Raw genomic sequence first — 18,696 nt, forward strand, 5'->3', positions numbered from 1 at the left:
CACATGAACTTCAAAAAGGAGGTGAGGGAAAACCATGCTTGAAAACATTAGAAGGTCAACATAGGACCACAAAGTAGGCCAGGAAAGGAAAATTTTCAACTCAGAACACCTGACGTGGAAATCTCCAAGGTATGAACATAACTGTAAACAGTAAAATGATGGCTTACAGTGTGCACTCTTACTCCTAAACTGAAGACATACTCACCTCTCAATACACAATCTAGGCTTTGGTTTCATGGAAGGCGTCAAACACAGACTTTTAATTCTAGCATTTACAGCTTCAGAACATTCCCCAGGCCTGGCAGCAAAGCTCCTTGACCTATTCCTAAAAAGGAAAAGTTGTTAGGAGTCACATCATCACAAAATGCATATTGTGCACAACTAGACACCACGTCTCAACTGAGACAGGTTTCAGGGAATATATCACATGGTAACTCATTATTATCAGTTCACAAATCTGAACAATTATTGTCAAGTTAAAATACCTGACACCAGGAAGAATATCAGATTTAAACTCACAGCTGTCTCTCCTATGATTAATTTCTCACAATAGTCAGAAGGAATATAGTGCCACACCACCAAATCAGTTTCAATCCAGTAGAGATCTATTAATATTAGACAGCTGCATCACTTTGGCCACCATAATCAGCACCAGATAGGCCCCTGTAGTAAGTCAAACTCACTGATTAATCTTCTGTTTTGCAACATTACTCCAGAGGCATTTTTGAGCCATCCAACTTTGCTAAGCTATTAAAAAATAGCAAATAAAACAATACCTTGCAGTTTTAAGGTCAAAAACTGACAAGGCTCAAAAAGAATTCCCTTGACTATGCAACAAAATCATATTTGAAACCAACTTGGAGTCTCATTTCAGATTTTCCCCTGATAAAATACTAGCAACTCTGCAGATCAGTGTTAGTTCAACAGGCAAGATGGGTATAAATGTTTTTATTGCTCATTAACATGTAACAATTTGGACACAAATTACTTTCTCTTCCTAAAAAAAGCAATTTTGCATATTTGTAACTCAAATTCTTCCAATCCAACTGTCCACGCATTTTTTTCGAAGTTTCCTCATAGTAAGAGCTTTGTAAGTTGTAATTACAAATACTATCATTAAACCACATAGAAATATTCAGATGGAATTTCAGTCTTAATCAAAACCTTACACTTCATAGCCACTGATGCCACAGAGCAGGCAGAGCTCCCCATACACTCTGTTAGTGATGGTTTGTATTGCCAGCTGACTTCCTAACACCTTTTCAATCCAACTCTGGGTTTCTAAGCAACCAATCGATGTTGGGGAAAAAAAAATAACATCTGATTTCAAAGTACACGGGTAGGCCATACACTTAATGCACGCTGTTCTTGATTAAGATTGGTTTACGCTCAAAGAAAACTAAAAGTCAGAAGAAAAGAACAACTCTGCCCTACATTGTCAACTGTGTTACGTGGAAAAAAAAAAAAATCCTGTAAGTAACCGGGAATTGTTAAAACCATAACACAAAAACACACGCAGGATAGACTAACAAAATTAACAACTACAAAAAAGTAACTGTGTATCGAATACGCCCCGAAGGTCAAGCAAACGTTTTACTCGTGTATTATTATCAAGTAGTACGCTTAGATGAGGAGATGAGCCTGTAATAAACTGCATTTTTCAAAAGCCATTAAAGGGACTTAGAGATACAAGTCCCGTTCAACAGCAGCAGAACTACCACTTCTGTACCTTTGTGGGAAGCATGTACCAGGCTATTATGCGCTCTATCTATGCCAAAAGCACACAAAGATACCTAGTTTGGGCATACCTACACGGGCTCCAGGTACAGGAGTAATTCAGATCAGGAGCTGGATCCTGCATTTTGCAACACACTTTACCTGGTACAAGCATAACCTGCATTGCCTGTGTTCAGTCCTTCTTGCTCTCTTTTTAACCACTCCTTGCACCCCCCTCTTCTTCACTCCAGGAAGGAATTTCTGAAGAAAAATGTTGCCTACACATGCCTTGAAAACTTTGACATAGTATCTACCACTTTTGTAAGCTTCACTTCAAAAACAGTACTGGATTTTTGCATCTTCCAAAACAAAAACATTCTCAAGGTATGAAGAAACAACACTAAATCTATTGCAAAAACTATTTTCCAAGTATTGTGTGTGCTAAGATTTGAAATTAGTATTAACAAAGTGCTTTTACACCACATTGACAAAGCTTGCCTGCCCAAGTTAAAAATTGATGACAGCTGTTACTCTTCCTCTTTAGAGACTTCTAGTCTGAGATGCACTGGCTTAGAGGCACAACAACCTCAATTGCTATTTCATTAGCTTTCAATTTGTGAGAGTCATTTTTTTACCGGTATTTTCACTTTCATACCCTGTAGTACTTGCAACGCAACTATTGGTTTTTTGCTGGTCAGGGAACAAATCTATTTCAAAGAACGTATAGAAAGTTGTAAGTAATGACAAAACCTGTCTGCTTCTCCAAATGTTAAAGTGCATCTGGGGATAAACAGAAATGACAGTATTGTTTTCACATCTGTTTTTTTTTTTCCTTAGCTAACAATTCCAAAGTCTTTTAAAAAGGTATTATCCATTCCATTTAGAGGCTAAAAAAAAGGGGGAAAATGAAAAAGCTATGAAACCCAGGGTTGTACAAATGGGGTAGCAGAAAAAAACCCTGCTTTCTCAACTTTGCTTCTAAGATTGGTGCTTTACATTTTTGGAAGCCGAACCTGTACTGTAAGAATTAAGCTAATCACACCCTCCACAATGAAATCGTCCGATTTATTACAAAGGCCTAGCTACCCTGATCATGTATACATATATATATATACACATTAGCCACTAAGCTAACTAGTACTTTGTAGACAGCCTACTGCTTAATAGACCTTATGACCTCCTCTAAGCTCAAGCACATACCCAAGTTTAAGTCCCACTACTCAAACTGTAACCAGTGCATTAAACCTAGGCCTTCCGTACACCTGGAAGCACCTGTGTTTCCTATCGCAAGGCACATCACCTCTACAAAGCCATTCTCCTCCACAAGGCCAGGGGAGGGAGAGGAGCGCCAATGGCCATGATGGAGAAGGGCCCAGCTAGAAACCAGACCCATGAGGCAGGTGGAAGGGGTTTCCTAGAGGAGCAACGGGAGTGAAGGAAAAAGAACAAAGCACCCCACACGGACAAGGTGGAAAAGGCGAGCAGGCCGCTCCGGGGCGGCACAGCCCCGCTCCCCACTCGACGTCCCCCCCGGCAGCCTCTCCTCAGGCCGCGCAGGGAGACCCGTTACCTTGGCCCGCCGGCCCGAGGGGCGGCGACGGCTGCAGCAGCGGGGGTAAAAGGCCCGACCTCGGCGGCAGCGGAGGGAGCCGCCACCTCGGCTGCCGGGGCCTGGCGGTTGCCGTACAACCGCAGGGCCCGGCCGCGGCCCGTCGCCATGGCCAGCTCCGCGGCGGGACACCGACTTCGCGCCCGGAGCGGGGAGGGAGGAAGGAGGCAGCGCCGCCTCCCACCTGGCGCGGCAGCGCCCAGCCCGGGAGGGGTTGGCGTCTGGGAGCGCTGCCCAGGGGGAGCCTGCGGGTGCCCGCCTCCCCGCAAGAATTGGCGTTCGCCCCTAAGAGGAAGTTTATTTTTAACTGGAGAGAAGGGACCCCGCCTCCCCTCAGCGGCTGCAACAGCCGCCGGAGCAAGCGCCGAACGCACCGGCGGAGCGAACCCGGGTTGGGACGGCCGTGACCGGTTGCCCGCGGGGGAAGGATGAGCGCCGCACTTCGCCCTGCCCGCCGCGGCGCGGCGCCGGCTTCCCGAGAGCTCCGGTGCGGGGGGCACGCAGAGCGTTAATACACCGGGGGACGGCGGCAACTCCGGCCGTGAGCCGCTGTCGGGAGCTGCGACAAGGCGTCCCGCCAGCCTCCCGCTCCGCAACGGAGCGCGGTCTTCTCAGTTAAAAAAAAAAAGAAAAAATGGAAAAAAATAAAAAACAGCTTAAAAAAAAAGAGTGACCGGGATGGCAGTCGCACGGTGCCACGGGCAGCCCCCCCGTTTCCCCGCTGCCGTTTAACGGCCTGCAGGCTCCCGCCCTGTGAGGGCGGGTGGCAGCGCTCGGCATGGCGGTCGCTGTAGTGATCTTGCCGGGAGCCGTTCCCAGCGGCGGGCGCAAGAGGGAGCCTGCTCAAACTACCGCTCCCAGGGCCCGTCGCTGCCGCCACCGCCTCTTCCCCTCCCCTCCGCCGCCGAGAGTTCCGCCGGGGCGACGACGAGGGGCGGCCGTCGGCGGGCAAAGGGTAATGGGGGACCCTGACCTGGAGCGCCGGCCGCGGAGTCGCGCTCGGCTGCCCTGACTCTTCCCCGAGGGGTCCGAACTTTGCGTGTATCTCGGCTGAGCTCCGCCGTAGCTCGGCGAGGGTGCTGGGGAGCCGTGCCCCGGCATGCAGGGCTGCGGGCGGCTGCGGGCCTCCTTGGGGAGGTGGCTACTCGCCACCCCCGGCTGGGCCCTGTTGGGGCCGGGGCCCTGCCTGAGGTGGCGGCCCCAGCCCGCCCCGCCGCTCCGCTCCGCCCGGCGGAGTATCGGGACACAAGGCGGGGGGCTGAGGGGTGAAAAACCTGGCGATAATAGCAAATACGTGTCGGTGCAAAGGGGTCGGAAAGAAGAAACCGTGCTGTCGGCGGCTCAGAAAGGTAAGGCGGGCTGTGGTCCCTCCTGAGGGGGAACACCGGGCGCTGCTCAAAGGGGCTGGCACGGGGAAAATTACTGCTATGAGATTTTTAGATCTCCAATACTCTACATCAAAAAAAAAAGAAAAGAACCCCAACCCACAATTCTCAGAAAAACCACAACCCCTTTTCTTTTCCCATGGTGTTCGCAGCAATCGATGCGTTTCAGTGTATGTATTGCACAAGCAGAACAAAGTTATGTGGCTTCTTGCAGACAGCTCGTTGACCTAGCGTTTAGGTCACATCAGGGGTAAGATGTAGTAAGATGTAGTAATTTCTCATTTCTGTTTCCAAAAGGAAAACCCATCACACGCAGCCTGCCTCGATGCTGTTAAAACAAGTTTACTTCCCGCAAAATTGTCAAAGCTCTGCACGTGGTACTAGTTTCGCCATAGGATGGCTGTCGCTTCGGTTGCTCTCATTCATTTCACTGAAAAGTAATTAGCCTCAGAAATTCGAAGTGCTTTGAAAAGGTTTATGAAAAACATCCTTGCCGATTAGAAGGCGGCAGGAAAAGTGGTTATTGACGTTTCCTTGGTAACTTGTACTTCACTGAAAGGCATGCTTTATCAGTGAAACAAGTCAGTAGTCTCTTTCCAAGTTCTCAAAAATATTTTGCAACAGAGAATCTCATATGACTTTTTTTTTGCAGTATGTGCTGACGCTTTTACTAGTACATTAGGTCAAAACTAATAGATAAAACCTAATCAGATAAACTGCAGTTGGTGGTCTCAATAAATCAAGTACATACTTTGGTCTAATGTCCCTCCTTTTTATTGTTCGTTTGATTGAGAATAAATAAAATCAGTCATTTTCCCTGTGTGCAATTTATAAGCTTACGCTTTTTTATTTTTACTTTTTCTTTCTTTGCATGAGACTTGCAATGATAGCGTTTATATGGTAGCTCGAATACTGCAGTGCTAAATACCTCATTATTTCTTAAAGAAACTAGCTCTTATGCTACATGAAAAGTAATAATTAGTGCTCTTCTGGGTCTTGAAAATACCTAGTAGGAAAATAGAGAGTAATAAGGCTTAGTAGAGAGATAAATATGCCCCGCACAACATAAAAGACATTCTGTGGTCTCTTTCTTTTAGTGATGAGGCATTATGGAAGCTGTTTTTGGAATTTTTTCTTCCGCCAAAATGCTACTTGAGCTGTAGACTAATATAAGAGCATTAATATAAGCTATGCAAGTCTTAACTATCCAAGGTTGTAACTTCTGCATTGTTTTCTGTCTATTTCAGTGAAAGAAGCTGGAAGAGACTTTACCTACTTTATTGTGGTGCTTGTTGGAATTGGTGTTACAGGTTATTTTTGAAAATTGTATTCTTTATCAGAAGGCGCTTTTCATTAATTCCATCTGGTTTGATTAGTTGTCATTCCATTTGCTGTTGTTTCTGTTACAGGTGGTTTGTTCTATGTGATTTTTAAAGAGCTATTCTCTTCTTCTAGTCCGAGTAAGATCTATGGAGATGCCTTGGAGAAATGCAGATCTCACCCTGAGGTTGGTTTTTGAACCTTAGTCATGAGTTTGTTTCCCAGTGGTTCCTGTCTCTCTTTGAGTCAAAAGTTTGCACAAGGAATCTCACAAGCAAAGCTACAGAAGGAAGCACATGGTGCTCAGCAGGCAAACACCAGCAGATCTGCTGATGCTTTTAGCTGGTCAGAGGTGGGTCAGCTCCAATTTGGAGCCTAAATTAGGACAAGTTAATGCAAGCACTGAGCCTGAGTAAATTAGCCTGCTAAAAACCAAGTTAAAGGAGTGTACCACAGCACAACTGATGCAAATAGAGTGTCTGCCCCTTTGGAGCATAAAGAAAGTCTTATAGACATACCTGAGTGGCTACTAAATGTAGTACTTAGAGTTCTGCAGTCCAGGGAGACAACTGGTCTCACTTAAGTTTTGTAGGTCTAGCCCGGCTGCTTTTACTCAGTTCTTCTGTCAAGGTTCTGTCATTCTGCGAAGCACTGCATAAGTATTCAGGAATTTAAACTCTTCCTTTGAAACACGATTAGCATTTCTGTGGCTGACGGGGAAAAGAGAAAGAGAACAGTCATGTGATCACACAGTCGCATGAGATAGCTAGATGTAAACAACAATCCATCTAAAACTAAATTCTAAAAACTACTACTTCAGGCAAAACAAGAAGTGCATGGAATAGCTTTCAAACAAGATTGCCACAGATGCCACTGAGGATAACCTAGAAATGAAGTGACAAGTCGTCACGAAGATTGCTTTGGAGCAAATTTGTGGAATTAAAACAACTGTCCAGTATTTACACAGTTTAAAACTAGGTTAATTTGGTCTGGCATTACAGATCTGAAAAAAAAAAAAAAACCCAAACAGAAAAATAATTGAGTTTCTTAAGTGGTAGTGGTTTTTAGATAACATGAAGGGGAACGCATTTGCATTTTAAACTTTGGAACATATTCTCTTGGAGGAGATATGAGCAAGTATTTAATGCTTTTTTCCCTTTTTACACAAAATGTCAGTAAAGTATAAAATACACAGTAAGAAGGGAGATTAAAATGTCATAATCTCAGAGGACGGTACAAATGGAAGATACTAGTAGGATTTATTTCAGACATTTAATATGTGACAGTAAAAAAAGCACTGAAAAACAGGAATTTTCCTTACACTATCTTCTTTCATAAACTCTTCTATTCTTGACACATCAGACTTACAAGGGGCATTTTGTTGAAAGAAAACACATTCACAGCAGGGGTGTGAGCTGATACTGGAATATCTGTTTGAATGTGATACCTTCTGACAACTCAAACCTCTTCTCTCTTGTAGATAATTGGTGTTTTTGGTGAATCTATTAAAGGTTATGGGGAGGCAACAAGAAGAGGAAGACGACAGCTTGTCAGGTACCCTTTGGTGTTTGCCCCGTACAGACAGTAGTTTTTGCACAGCAAAAACATTTTGGGTCACATCAAAGCAAGTTAGGTCTAGATTAATGAACTGTATGTGATGTACTGTCACTTTTGAGTGCAAATGAAAGCAGGTTTTTGTAGAACCTCTTGCATGGCACATACCACTAAATACAGTGCATATGCAATATAAAACAGCAATTCTGAGTGCCTCAAAACAAGCAAAGGTCAGCACAGAAAGCATAGAGCTGATCTCTCCAAAAAAATAGGATGAGTCTGAAGAGAGTAGTACAGAGGCGTAGGCGTGCATCTGTGGAGCAGGGATCTGACTGAAGTGTACAGTCTGAAACCCTCAAATAGAGTGAAATTTTTCTGTGAAAAATTGGTTTTTTGAGAGTTTTTCTCCTTTCAAAGCAGTAATCCTTATCAGGCCAGAAAGAGCAGGTCTGACTGTACAGGTTGTAGTCACTGCAGTGATTATATTATGCCGAGCTGATCTGCAGTATTTGCGGCCTATTTATTATATTGCTTTTTGGTACTTGAGGCCACATCTCTACCATGTATTTAACAGAACATCTCTCACCTGAACCATTCATGAGCATGTCTGTTATTCTTCTTTTGAGGAAAGCAACAGAACTGATTATTACAAAATGTAAATCCTCCCTGCACTATAACCCAATAGGGGCTTTGTCTTTATTGGGTTCTTTGACTTGAGTTTATTCAAGGAGGTTTCGTGTAGGATGACACATAAGCCCAGGTACAGAACTTGAACCATGAAAGTGAAATTTATTTTTTTTTCTCGAGGAAGGTGAATTTTACTGGTGGAAGTTTATCTTTTGACTAGACTCTGTGAAAAAGTGTTTAGAGTGGAGCTGCTAAACAAAAAGGATATGCACAAATGTTCTAAATATCTGTCTGTAAAATAAACTAGGTAAATAAGTGAATGTACTGTCAGCTTTCGTACTGTTTCATTTCTGTTATTTTGAAAGTCTAGTATTTCAAATAAATTGTTGAGCTGAGGATTTTGTAAGATTATAGCGTTTGTGTCTGCGGTGTAAGGATGACCTTAAATGTCTCAAAAATGTACAGATGTTATGTGTATGAACACTGAATGTGAATGTACTGCAGTAAGGCCCTTCATTCATCTTTGTTCTGTGTAACCCATCATGTCATTTTAAACTATATTAGAAGTTTAATTCACACAGTGTGTATCTGGGCATGATTGATGGAAATAAGAGCTTGGTAGTATGCAGCAGTTAGTAATTTCAGTAGGAAACAGGAATTGGCACCAGAACTCTAGTTTGACCGTTAGTTTCTGAAAGTGGTCGCCTCAAAAATGATGTGACCTTTCTGTTTATCTAATATTTGAGCACAACCTAACTCCAGACTAAATATCAGCATTTAGGTTGGAGATATACCAGTGCCAAAGTTATGCAACTTCAGTAGAACAAAATTATTGCCAAAATAAGTAAAGCATATAGTAAACTGTTTTGATGTGATTTAACCAACCTGATAATTAAGTTGATAAAGCATTCTGTCTGATTTGGCTTGGTAACTTAGTTTTAATTGCCTAAGAAAACACCTTGCAGTCTTGGTGATATGGGTGTTCCTTTCTAGGCTCTGAATCTGGGGGTTCTTCAGAATAAATACAAGGAAATTACAGAATCTTCAGGCATTGGATTGCTGTTGATTTTTGAGGGGAGGACTAGGGTGAGGATGTTTAAGAACTTCATCTGTTAATCCTCAGCTTCTGACTAGTTCCTCTAACTGCACTAGTCCTTACATGTTCACTGTAAAGCTTGGGAAGAGCAGTAGAGAAGGAACCCATGGTAGCATAAGGACTGCATCGGAACACACTTTCTCAAAAAATAGTTACGCAGCTTCTCTAAATAAGAAGTTTAAATTTGAAGTTTAACTAGTATATAATATGTATCCTTGCTGTGTGGGTTGGGTTTTTGTTTTGTTTTGCTGTTTTTAGTCACATTGAATACGTAAAGGATGGACTGAAATATATGCGTTTGAAGTTCTATATTGAGGGCTTTGAATCAGGGAAGCGGGGAACAGTCCATGTGGAAGTCAAAGAGGTATGTATAATTGCTTGATATAGCTGATAAGCTTAATCCTGAATTTAAACTACCAAAGAGGAAAAAAACCAACCAAGCCTTAAATTGTTTTCCTTGCAGAATCCTGAGAAAGGGAGATTTGAGGTCCGCTACATATTTGTGGATGTTGACACCTATCCTAGAAGAACCATTGTCGTAGAAGACAACAGATAGCCAACAATCAAAGTTGCTGCCTCATCTCATTGAGTACTGGATGATACTGGTGTAGCCAGTCTACACGTGAATTGTTCGGTGTTCTCAATTGTATCTTGCAGCTTTGGGGCTGTGTTACAGGACATAGCCTCTCAGGGCCTCCATTAAGGTCTTTTGTAAGAACCGATACAGGTTTTGAAGTGAAGCCAATGAAAAATAGTAGAGCCAAGCCATCACTTACGGCAAATACTTTTGACATAGGAAAATAATGGCTCATAATAAACAGTTTAATGCTGGATAATACTTCTTCACACCCAAAAACTGAGTCTTCCTAGATTTTAGGTTTGGATGGGGAGCTTTTTGTCTTCCTTTGCTTGGATTTCCTACTAGCACTGCAATAAAGAAAGTGATATTGTAAGTGTAGACAAACTCACTGTTTTCATTCTGAATATCTTTGTGTAGATAAGAAGGTAAAATAAGAATGTTAGTGATGCAAAGGGGATCTGCCCCAAAGACTGTAAGAATATGGACTGCGGAGACACAGATTCTTGGCAAATGACTGAAGATAAAGACTTCAATATTGGTATCTTCTAAATAGATGAACAGCATACAGAACAGCAGTACTGTCTGCTCCTTCCAGTGTTTCCCATGCTGCTCTGCTAACTAATGACAGTATTGTAACTGCTCAGCACTGCCCACAGTTTTTCCATTAACTTAACTAATCTAAATCTCCTGAGATCCAGATTCATATAGGTTTACCCAAACCAAAAAGCTTAACTTATGAGCAAATACCTCACCTGGGTTTCTTCCTTAGTGTGACGTGGCAGATAGCAGGCATGACCCTGTGTATTAATAATCAGACTCAGTTGTGCCTATTTGTCAAGCAGCACCAACCAAAAAATTTCAAGCTCTAGCTTCTCACATTTAACCACTTTCTGAAACACCAACTAATGCATTTTTCTGTAGCTACCTATCATATGTTACGAGCTTTTTAGTTCACTATTGAATTATCCTGCCATTAAGCATACACTGATGTTCAGTTATCAGTCCTTATTACAAGTTCCTTTAATGGTACATTTGGACTGTTCTAAAGTTCATACAATGTTCCCTCATAGAGTGTAAAGTGCCACAAATATCATATATAGACCTTTGGTAATACTTTACTGGATTTTAGCCATCCTGTCCATCTGTCTCCCAGTAATCTCATTTGCATAATCGTAACAACTAAACATAATACTTCATTGAACCTGGACAACTTTGCTTTATATTAAGCCCTACAACCTCGACTTCAGTCAGATCCTCGTATTGTTTGAAAGTATTCAATGAAGAGGAATCATGCATTCATCCCAGTTTGTGAGCAGGGCAGCCACCAATGTCCATCCGCGTTAAACTGCAAGGCATTTTGGAGTTTCTACACTGTATACAGTATAACCGACTTACACTGTGCAGGCCAAAGGGATTCTTATAAAATTTCGAACATCAGTTGAGACTGACAAAAGTGATACCGTATCCATTAGTTTCAGCAGAGTTATAAATTTGTGTGCTTCCTTTCATCCCTCAGTGGATGCTTATCAAGACTGACATCCCACAATTTTACACATAGTCAAAAGCTATGGAAGTCTGTGTTGGTGGCTGCCTATTGTAAGTGTGAGAAATTGTGGTGCTTGATATGTCACCATCAAGTAAACTTCAATTTTTACCTATAGTTATTGACATCATTAATGGCCATCTGGAAAGGCCATAAAATAATGAAAGCAATTGACTCCCATTGTTCTTCATGTTATTTTCTTGAAAGCAGTAGAGTCATAGAATCATAGAATGATTTGGGTTGGAAGGGACCTTGAAGATCCCCTGCTTTGGGCAGGGACACCTCCCACTAGACCGGGTTGTTTAAAGCCTCATCCAGCCTGTCCTTGAAAACCTCCAGGGATGGGGCATCCACAGCTTCAGTAGTACCTTTTGACTTAGGACTTCCTAATTCTTAGCATTACGCTTGCCAAAACTTCTGTTCCAGAAGAAATTTTCAAACCAACCTAATTAATTGATTTATAATCCATTAAAAGGAAAGTATCTGAGGCTCTCATTGTTTCATTGCAACCCGCTGCCGTACAGACTGAGAGCATTTACATGTGACATTTACCTGCCGTGGGTTATGTCCAGTAGCTATGTGTCGTACCACGGTGGTTACCGAAAACCACCTCTGCAAGAGTTTTGTCATGAATGCGAGATGGGGCAGGTTTGTCAGAGCACGTCAGAAATAGTGCAAGCTATATAAGTTTATAATCTGTTACTAAGATTACTAGCCTTAAGGCCATACTATACCTTGATAAAAATGTTATCATTCTTCATCTTTTACAAAGCAAGACTATATAAAAATACACAGTTTAAACTAGAAAATGTAATACTATTTTTGCCCTTCCTTTATGAGTTTCTACCATATCAAGCTGCCTGAAAGCCATTGTAAACCTCCACATCAACGACAGAACTGACAGGCTATGTTTTTCCCTGTAAGTCTGCGTCCCAGCTTTGCTTTTTTATTAATCCAGCTGTGGCTTGTTTTCAGTGGGCTTCACTGCTGGAGAAAGGACTGCTTCCTAAAGCAAGATGTAAAAAGCATTATTTATAGTAAATGGTACAGTTATAGCAAACATAGGCCAGCCGATAGGTTTTCTTTTGTCTTGTTTTAGAGCCTTGTTTGCACTGAAGAAACTGTCAGGACCAGAGACTTTCTGGGAAGGAAAAGATGCTGGCCTCATATAATGATGTTTTTCCAACAGTGCAGGTAGGTGAAATTCTACATCAGGCTTGTGGTAAAACAGCAAGAATTGGCCATTGTGGTTAATGTGTGTGTTTGGCTTCAGCTTGAGAAAACAGAATAAGAATTTGATTATTTGAGATGAGATTTATTTGTAGGTAGCAAGGACTTCCTGGCATACATAGAAATATAATGTACTTCAAGGATTGTGTGAAAGAACTGTCTATTTGGAAATCGGATCCCTGGTTCTTTGGTCCCTTTGAGACATCAGAACAGAAGTTCTTAAAGTTGTCTGTAAAGCTGTCAGTACTCTAGTTCTTGCACTAAGGGCCCTTGTCATTTCCCATTTCCCTAGCTGGGAATAAATGCTACAGTTACTGGTGTTAGAAGAAGTCTTGGCAAAGTCAACATAATGATTCTGTCTGGCCCTTTGGCAACCAGTCCAGACCTGTATGAGAAAAATGGAGACAGACCAGAACTAGTACTAAGGAAGAGACAGGAGTATAATTTAAAAGGCACAGGTGGATGTGGGGTTGTCCACAGTGCAAGGGACCTTCGCGATTTTTCCATGCAGCTCTGAGTGTCTGAATGCAAAGTATGAACCTCTGGTTTATTCACTGCATTTCAAGAAACTGGAGAATCCAGAGAAACAAGTCAGGGGATTACTTTCAAGTTTATTTTTGGTTAGGGTAGGCCCAATATGACAGGGTAATAAATAAAATTTTTCTAATCCTATACTTACATGGAATGTGCCGTTGTCGTTTTCACAATTCATCTTTCTCCTGTGGAGTTGCGAGGCAGCAGGTGGGTGAGCACACTGGCTCAAAGCGGCAGGATACACGGCCATAGTGGCACCCTCCGTACCCTTCATAAGAAACAAAACTTCTCACAGGCTGGGAAGAAGCTGCAGTGGAAGTATACACCATGTGTGAATCATCTTTGTATATCATCCGGCTACGTAAATAGCGGAATACTAGAGAGGCAGGACAATATTTTGCTTCTAAAAAGGGGGAAAATAAAATTGCCATTATAAATGTAAAGTTGTAATTATCTCCAGGAAATATTAATTTCTTAATTATCTCCAGGATTGTGCCCCTGCATGAATTGTGTAACACAGGTGGTCTTTTTACCACCCAGTCCTAATTACTCTCCTGTTGGCCACGTTAATGGAGGGATTTTTAGCTCTAGAAATGTTCTCCTGTAATTTCAGGAGAACATTTGGTATTTTCATTCAAGCCGCCTTTTCTATGGAATAACCAAATTTTCTATGGAAAGCCCAATAAGTAGTGTACTCCATCAGTATATACTTGCTTTCAAGTTACCAAAATGCTAGCTAAATGCAGCAGTAAGAGGCATGAGCATACACCTACAAAATGTTGAGGAAGGCAAATGGCAGTGAGATCTTCACTGGTGTGTCTTTAAGAAAACTAGCCTTAAATATGATTACCTTCACAGTGTTCTGAAAAACACAATATTCCATTTAAACTTCTCTCCTTCCTATCTTGTCCATGTCTAGAAGTAGTATTTATCAGGATGTGTCCCCAGTTCATAAAGTGCTCCTCATGATTTTTTTTTTACTGCCTGCATCACCTCACTAGCTAAATAGATAGATATACAAGAGTATGCTTCTTTATCTGTTTCGCACAGGGGGACACAACTCTAAAGGAGATAACTTTTGCTGCTTTGTGAAAAAGCTGGCACTATGCTTGATAAAATGAAGACAAAATAAAAGAAGCAGCAGAAGAAAGCCACCTTTACCTGGACTTAGATATAGTAGTCTTCTTAATTTGGAGAAATGACAAATACAAAGCTCAAGTGCTTTCCAGTCTCAGTGGAGGAAAGCTTTTGGGAATCCTTTTTCTAATAAAATCTCTTCAGTGAAGAAAAAAAGAAAGGAACTTCATAGCTTGATTTATCATCCTCCTCCTAGCCAGATGCTTATCACCAGCCAGATTATTTAAGCCCCATGAGATTTCAAGGCTATTAGTTTTATGTGTAAGTAGTTTGGCTGCAGAAAAAGAAGTTAAATGGCTCTTGCTAACATAAAAGTCTTGTGGGAACTAGTTACTTCTTTCCATATTCCTCATGAGGCTGAGGTTCCGTTTGTCCCTATGGACCAAGCTGGAATCCATGTTTAAAAAATTATTTTCTCAAATCCTGTTTAAAGCAAGCAAATATATGGGGACGCCATCAAAATTAGATGAAGAAGGTTAGTCCAGCAAGACATGTCTTTTAGAGAACATCGATCTCTTCTGCAGTACTGCTTTACCCGGTGGTAGTTTTGCACTGTAGGAGAACAGCTGCGTTCACGGAGTTTAACCGTAGTGTTTTAGAATGCCCAGTTGTAATTGTGAAGGCTGTTAGCCTAGATTGTTCCTTAAAAAGTTGTCCCTGCTTCACCAGATGATTGTGCTCTCAGTAAGCCGTGCAGAGCTCCTTCTGCATGGCAAGCAGCGCAGAGTGCTCCGTCCTCTCACCGGAGGGTGCTCATCTGGGGAGAAAACAAAGTTGCTGGGATTCACTTTTTGGTAAATACAAGCAATAAATATTTTAGTGTTTCCTTTTTCAAGCTGCTTTCTCTTTTTTTCTCTGGGAAAGCACAAAATTATAGCGTATGCTCTACTTTCCGATGTAAAACTGTCATGTTATTTTTACTAAACCTGTGGAAAAAAATAACCGCCAGGGAGTCAGAGCTAAAACAATGACAGTTTCCTGGAAATTAAACACATTTTCCAGAGTTAAGTCTTGATCATTGCAGAATTAATAAATATATATATATATACACATATATATATAAAACCCCATCTCCTTTAGGAAATGAAAATATGTCAGTCACCAGTGAAATGCTGTTTTTTCCAGAAACATTTTATGGCAGGCTACTCAAAATGTACTTGAGGTAGGTGTGCAACTTGGTCTTAACTTTCCCATCTCTGCCTTAATTTTTGTGGATGCCAAAACTTGTGTTTATACTATAGGCAGCCAGCATCCTTTGAGCTGGTTTGTGGGAATAATAATGTTGCTCTGTCATCTACAAGACCTCTATTTCATCTGTAAGACCTCTATTTGAGTCTAGGTCCTGTGTATGCTTGCTGCATCGTGACAAAAAGAAATATACCTTCAGGAAATTAATTTTGTGAAAACTTTAAAATATCAAAAAATGATGACTCTTTTACTAAGCTTCAGTAAACAGAAGGTCATGCAAAGAAAATAGGATTTTAGACTGGAAAAGAAAAATGTTGTCGTGCATGACCGATTGAGTTTAAAAATGACCTTGATCCATAAATAATTCCAGTATGGAAATCAAGTTGCAGCAACCACCAACTTAGGCAATGGAGTCATGATCTTGGGAATAGTTGCAAATAAATGCATGTCTGGTACAAGAAACTTCAACAAACGCACTTAGCAAGCAGAGAAGACAGGAATGTCAACAAGGCAATTATTGTATCACATGCCAACTGCAGAAATGAAAAGACAAAGGAGATGTGCTGGGGGTTTCCATAACTAATTTCAGTTCATTTTGTACTCAGCCTCATCTTACTGTCACAAGGGATGACATCCATCCTGATACTCGTCGGATTATTCCAATGTGTAAATTATCAGCAACCTAACTTAAGATTAGGTCCAAAAAACATTTGGGGCACATTTGGAGTCAAAGCCCACTTTTAGGATTCATTATAGCCTGCAAACTGATGGAAATACATAAGGAAAGCACAAAGTTTTTTAAAAAAAATATATAGAAAATTTAAAGGATAAAATATTTCAAGGAGCAAGTTTAAAGATGACAGTAAAGACTCAAAATTGGCCTCTATATATGGGGTTATGAAGTCTGCTTGAAGATCTAGAATACAGTTGGCAGTGGAAAAACAGAGAAATTTGAAAGCAAAAAGTTCCTCTCTGTTTTTTGGGGTGGGAAAAAAAGGCTTAGTCCCCAGAGAGATGTTCACTTGCTCAGAATAGAGAATAATAAAACTACAGTGCACTGTACATTCACTGTAGTGAATGTAGCATTCACTAAGGAATGCACTACATTCCTTAGGCAGCTGGGAATATATATCATTATGATATACTATACCAAAGATTATGAAACAATGATTCCAAACTCTACTGTAAATAATTGAACAGCAGAAGTATTTGATAGTTTTTCTTAGTAAATTCTCAGGTTTTTGTTCTATATAAAATAATCTATGCAAATTATAGAAGAATGTGAATTAATACCATCCTGTATTCAAATTCAGTATATTTAGATGTTCTTAATAATGATATATAGTTAAAAGTTAAAAATCTAGCAAAAATATTTTGCAAGTAAAGGAAAGAAAAAGAAATTTGAAAAGCTTGTTTCTAAGCCTTTTGGTTGTCCTAGGAGGAATACATTTGATTCCTTTCATCTCACATGGGTCATCAAGGGACATTTTTAACTCAACAAATAAAAGAAATAAGCACAGGCACCTGTTTCAGCAAAGCAGTTCAGTTTGGGAAGCCTCTGTTTTCCTCTCAATGTTCAGAATCAAACTACTGCATTTCATTTTAAATATCCACATAAAAAATAATACCAGTTATGGAAAAAAACTAGTAAGTAAGCTTATAATTATCTACATAAAGGAGATGACACAGGACATCTAAAAGAAAGTATCAGGGATTTTAAATTAATAGAAAATGTCAAGTTTAGTTGTCATATATGGCAAGTACAAATACTTACCTATCTATATAAAAGTTTGCTGTATATGCTTTGATACAAGCTTTTGCCCGAGGTGGCGGTGTGGGGAGAGCACACGTACCCTTGTCCCTCTGGCTGGGGGCGGGATGCCCTCACTTTCTCCATCCCAGAGCTGTACTGCAGCAGGTTAGCCTTGGCCAGCACCCAAGCTCCCCCCCAGCTGCTCCCCGCCACAGCAGGGAAAATAGGGAACAGCAGGAATGAGAAATCTTGGGGTTTGGGATGCAGACAGGGAGATCACTTGCCAATTACAGTTGCCAGCAAAATAGACTTCAAAATTAACTCAATTTATTGCCTGTTGTTGTTGCCCGTGTTGCCACATGGCATGGCAGCGTGGACAACCTTCCATAATGGTGGAGCACCCAGGGGATCTAGCGGCGGTGCCGTCTCGACTTCCAGATCATGTACACGCGTCTGCCTCCACATCTTAAAACCTCCCAGTACTGTGCTGGGAAACCTTTCCATGATAATCTCGTTTATCCAACCTCCATTTAATTACACTTCCCCTTTATCTGAATCACAGTTATGTTCACTAGCATGAGTTGCCTTCTTGTATTATTCCCCGTGATTAACTCTATTAACCTTCGTTTATCCAAGCGCATTTGCACTTTTTATAGGAACAGGGTTGTTTTGCAATTTCAATCCTAATTCTTTTTTTCCCACTAAAAACATAACAGTCTCAGCCATAACTATGTCTTATTACAGCTGTTTTTATACACATACTAAATACATGGCTATGTTTCCCAAGATCTGATTTGCTTCATTAGCGCTACAACACCTGTAGAGGAGCTGGAAGTGAATTGCTATTTTGTATGCCCTCTGGGGCCATGAGTTACCCTGTGTTTAATAACACAAAGCCCAGTCCCAATGACAGAGCGCAGATTTGCAGAATGCCACCAGTTACTTTTTGGCGTGATACCTGGTGAGGTCCAGGCACCCTCTCCTCCTCTGTGTGGCTGCAAAGTCACTGTGTTCAGGTGCGTGACACTGGTAAGGATAAAAGTGGTGGAGAAAAATAGCTGAGACATCTCCAGATTTAAAACAGAAAGAAGCTTTCTATCAACTGTCTTGAGCATAAAAGCCTCATAATAAGCCACAACTATTTTTCCCTGAAAACATCCGTGAAAGATGCCCTACTTTACTAATTTTTTGTATTCTCCCCACTTCTTTTCCCTGAATTTCTCTTTTAACACTTTTTTTGGGAGTCCTGCCAGCCTCTACATATATTTCTTTTTTCTTTCAAAATGTTATGCCTAACTTCCATATCTGCATTTCTCTTCTTTACCTATATTTAATTTAGCAGAATGAAAGCTGAGGAAGAAATATTACACCTTCAGTTTCCAAGGTTTCTAGAGCTGGCAGCTTTTCTCCCGTGGCTTTCTCCA

The 18,696-nt window shown here is 41.2% G+C and overlaps 2 protein-coding genes across 23 annotated transcripts in view; one reads left to right on the forward strand and one right to left on the reverse strand.

Moving 5' to 3' along the window:
• Positions 1-7,023, reverse strand: part of FBXO15 (F-box protein 15) — a 184,581-nt gene extending 177,558 nt beyond the window's left edge. For 10 of the 22 annotated variants that reach the window (XM_054190718.1, XM_054190715.1, XM_054190714.1 and 7 more), the window contains exons 1-2: positions 3,287-4,035; positions 206-325 (exon numbers count right to left, since the gene is read on the reverse strand). In XM_054190718.1, coding sequence (XP_054046693.1) covers positions 206-325; positions 3,287-3,435 — 269 coding nt within the window. In that variant the 5' untranslated portion in view covers positions 3,436-4,035. Of the gene's footprint in view, positions 1-205; positions 326-3,286; positions 4,036-6,548 lie in introns of those variants that run through there. The other 12 variants (XM_054190730.1, XM_054190727.1, XM_054190728.1 and 9 more) reach the window with 7 other exon arrangements.
• On the forward strand, positions 4,216-10,271 carry TIMM21 (translocase of inner mitochondrial membrane 21). Its single transcript, XM_054190740.1, has 6 exons — positions 4,216-4,674; positions 5,958-6,020; positions 6,120-6,217; positions 7,511-7,584; positions 9,566-9,671; positions 9,771-10,271. The coding sequence occupies exons 1-6, from the start codon at positions 4,425-4,427 to the stop codon at positions 9,861-9,863; spliced, it is 684 nt and encodes a 227-aa protein (XP_054046715.1). The 5' UTR covers positions 4,216-4,424; the 3' UTR covers positions 9,864-10,271.
• Positions 10,272-18,696: the final 8,425 nt, after the last annotated feature.

Source organism: Rissa tridactyla, chromosome 2, assembly GCF_028500815.1.
Source record: "Rissa tridactyla isolate bRisTri1 chromosome 2, bRisTri1.patW.cur.20221130, whole genome shotgun sequence".
Taxonomy (NCBI): domain Eukaryota; kingdom Metazoa; phylum Chordata; class Aves; order Charadriiformes; family Laridae; genus Rissa; species Rissa tridactyla.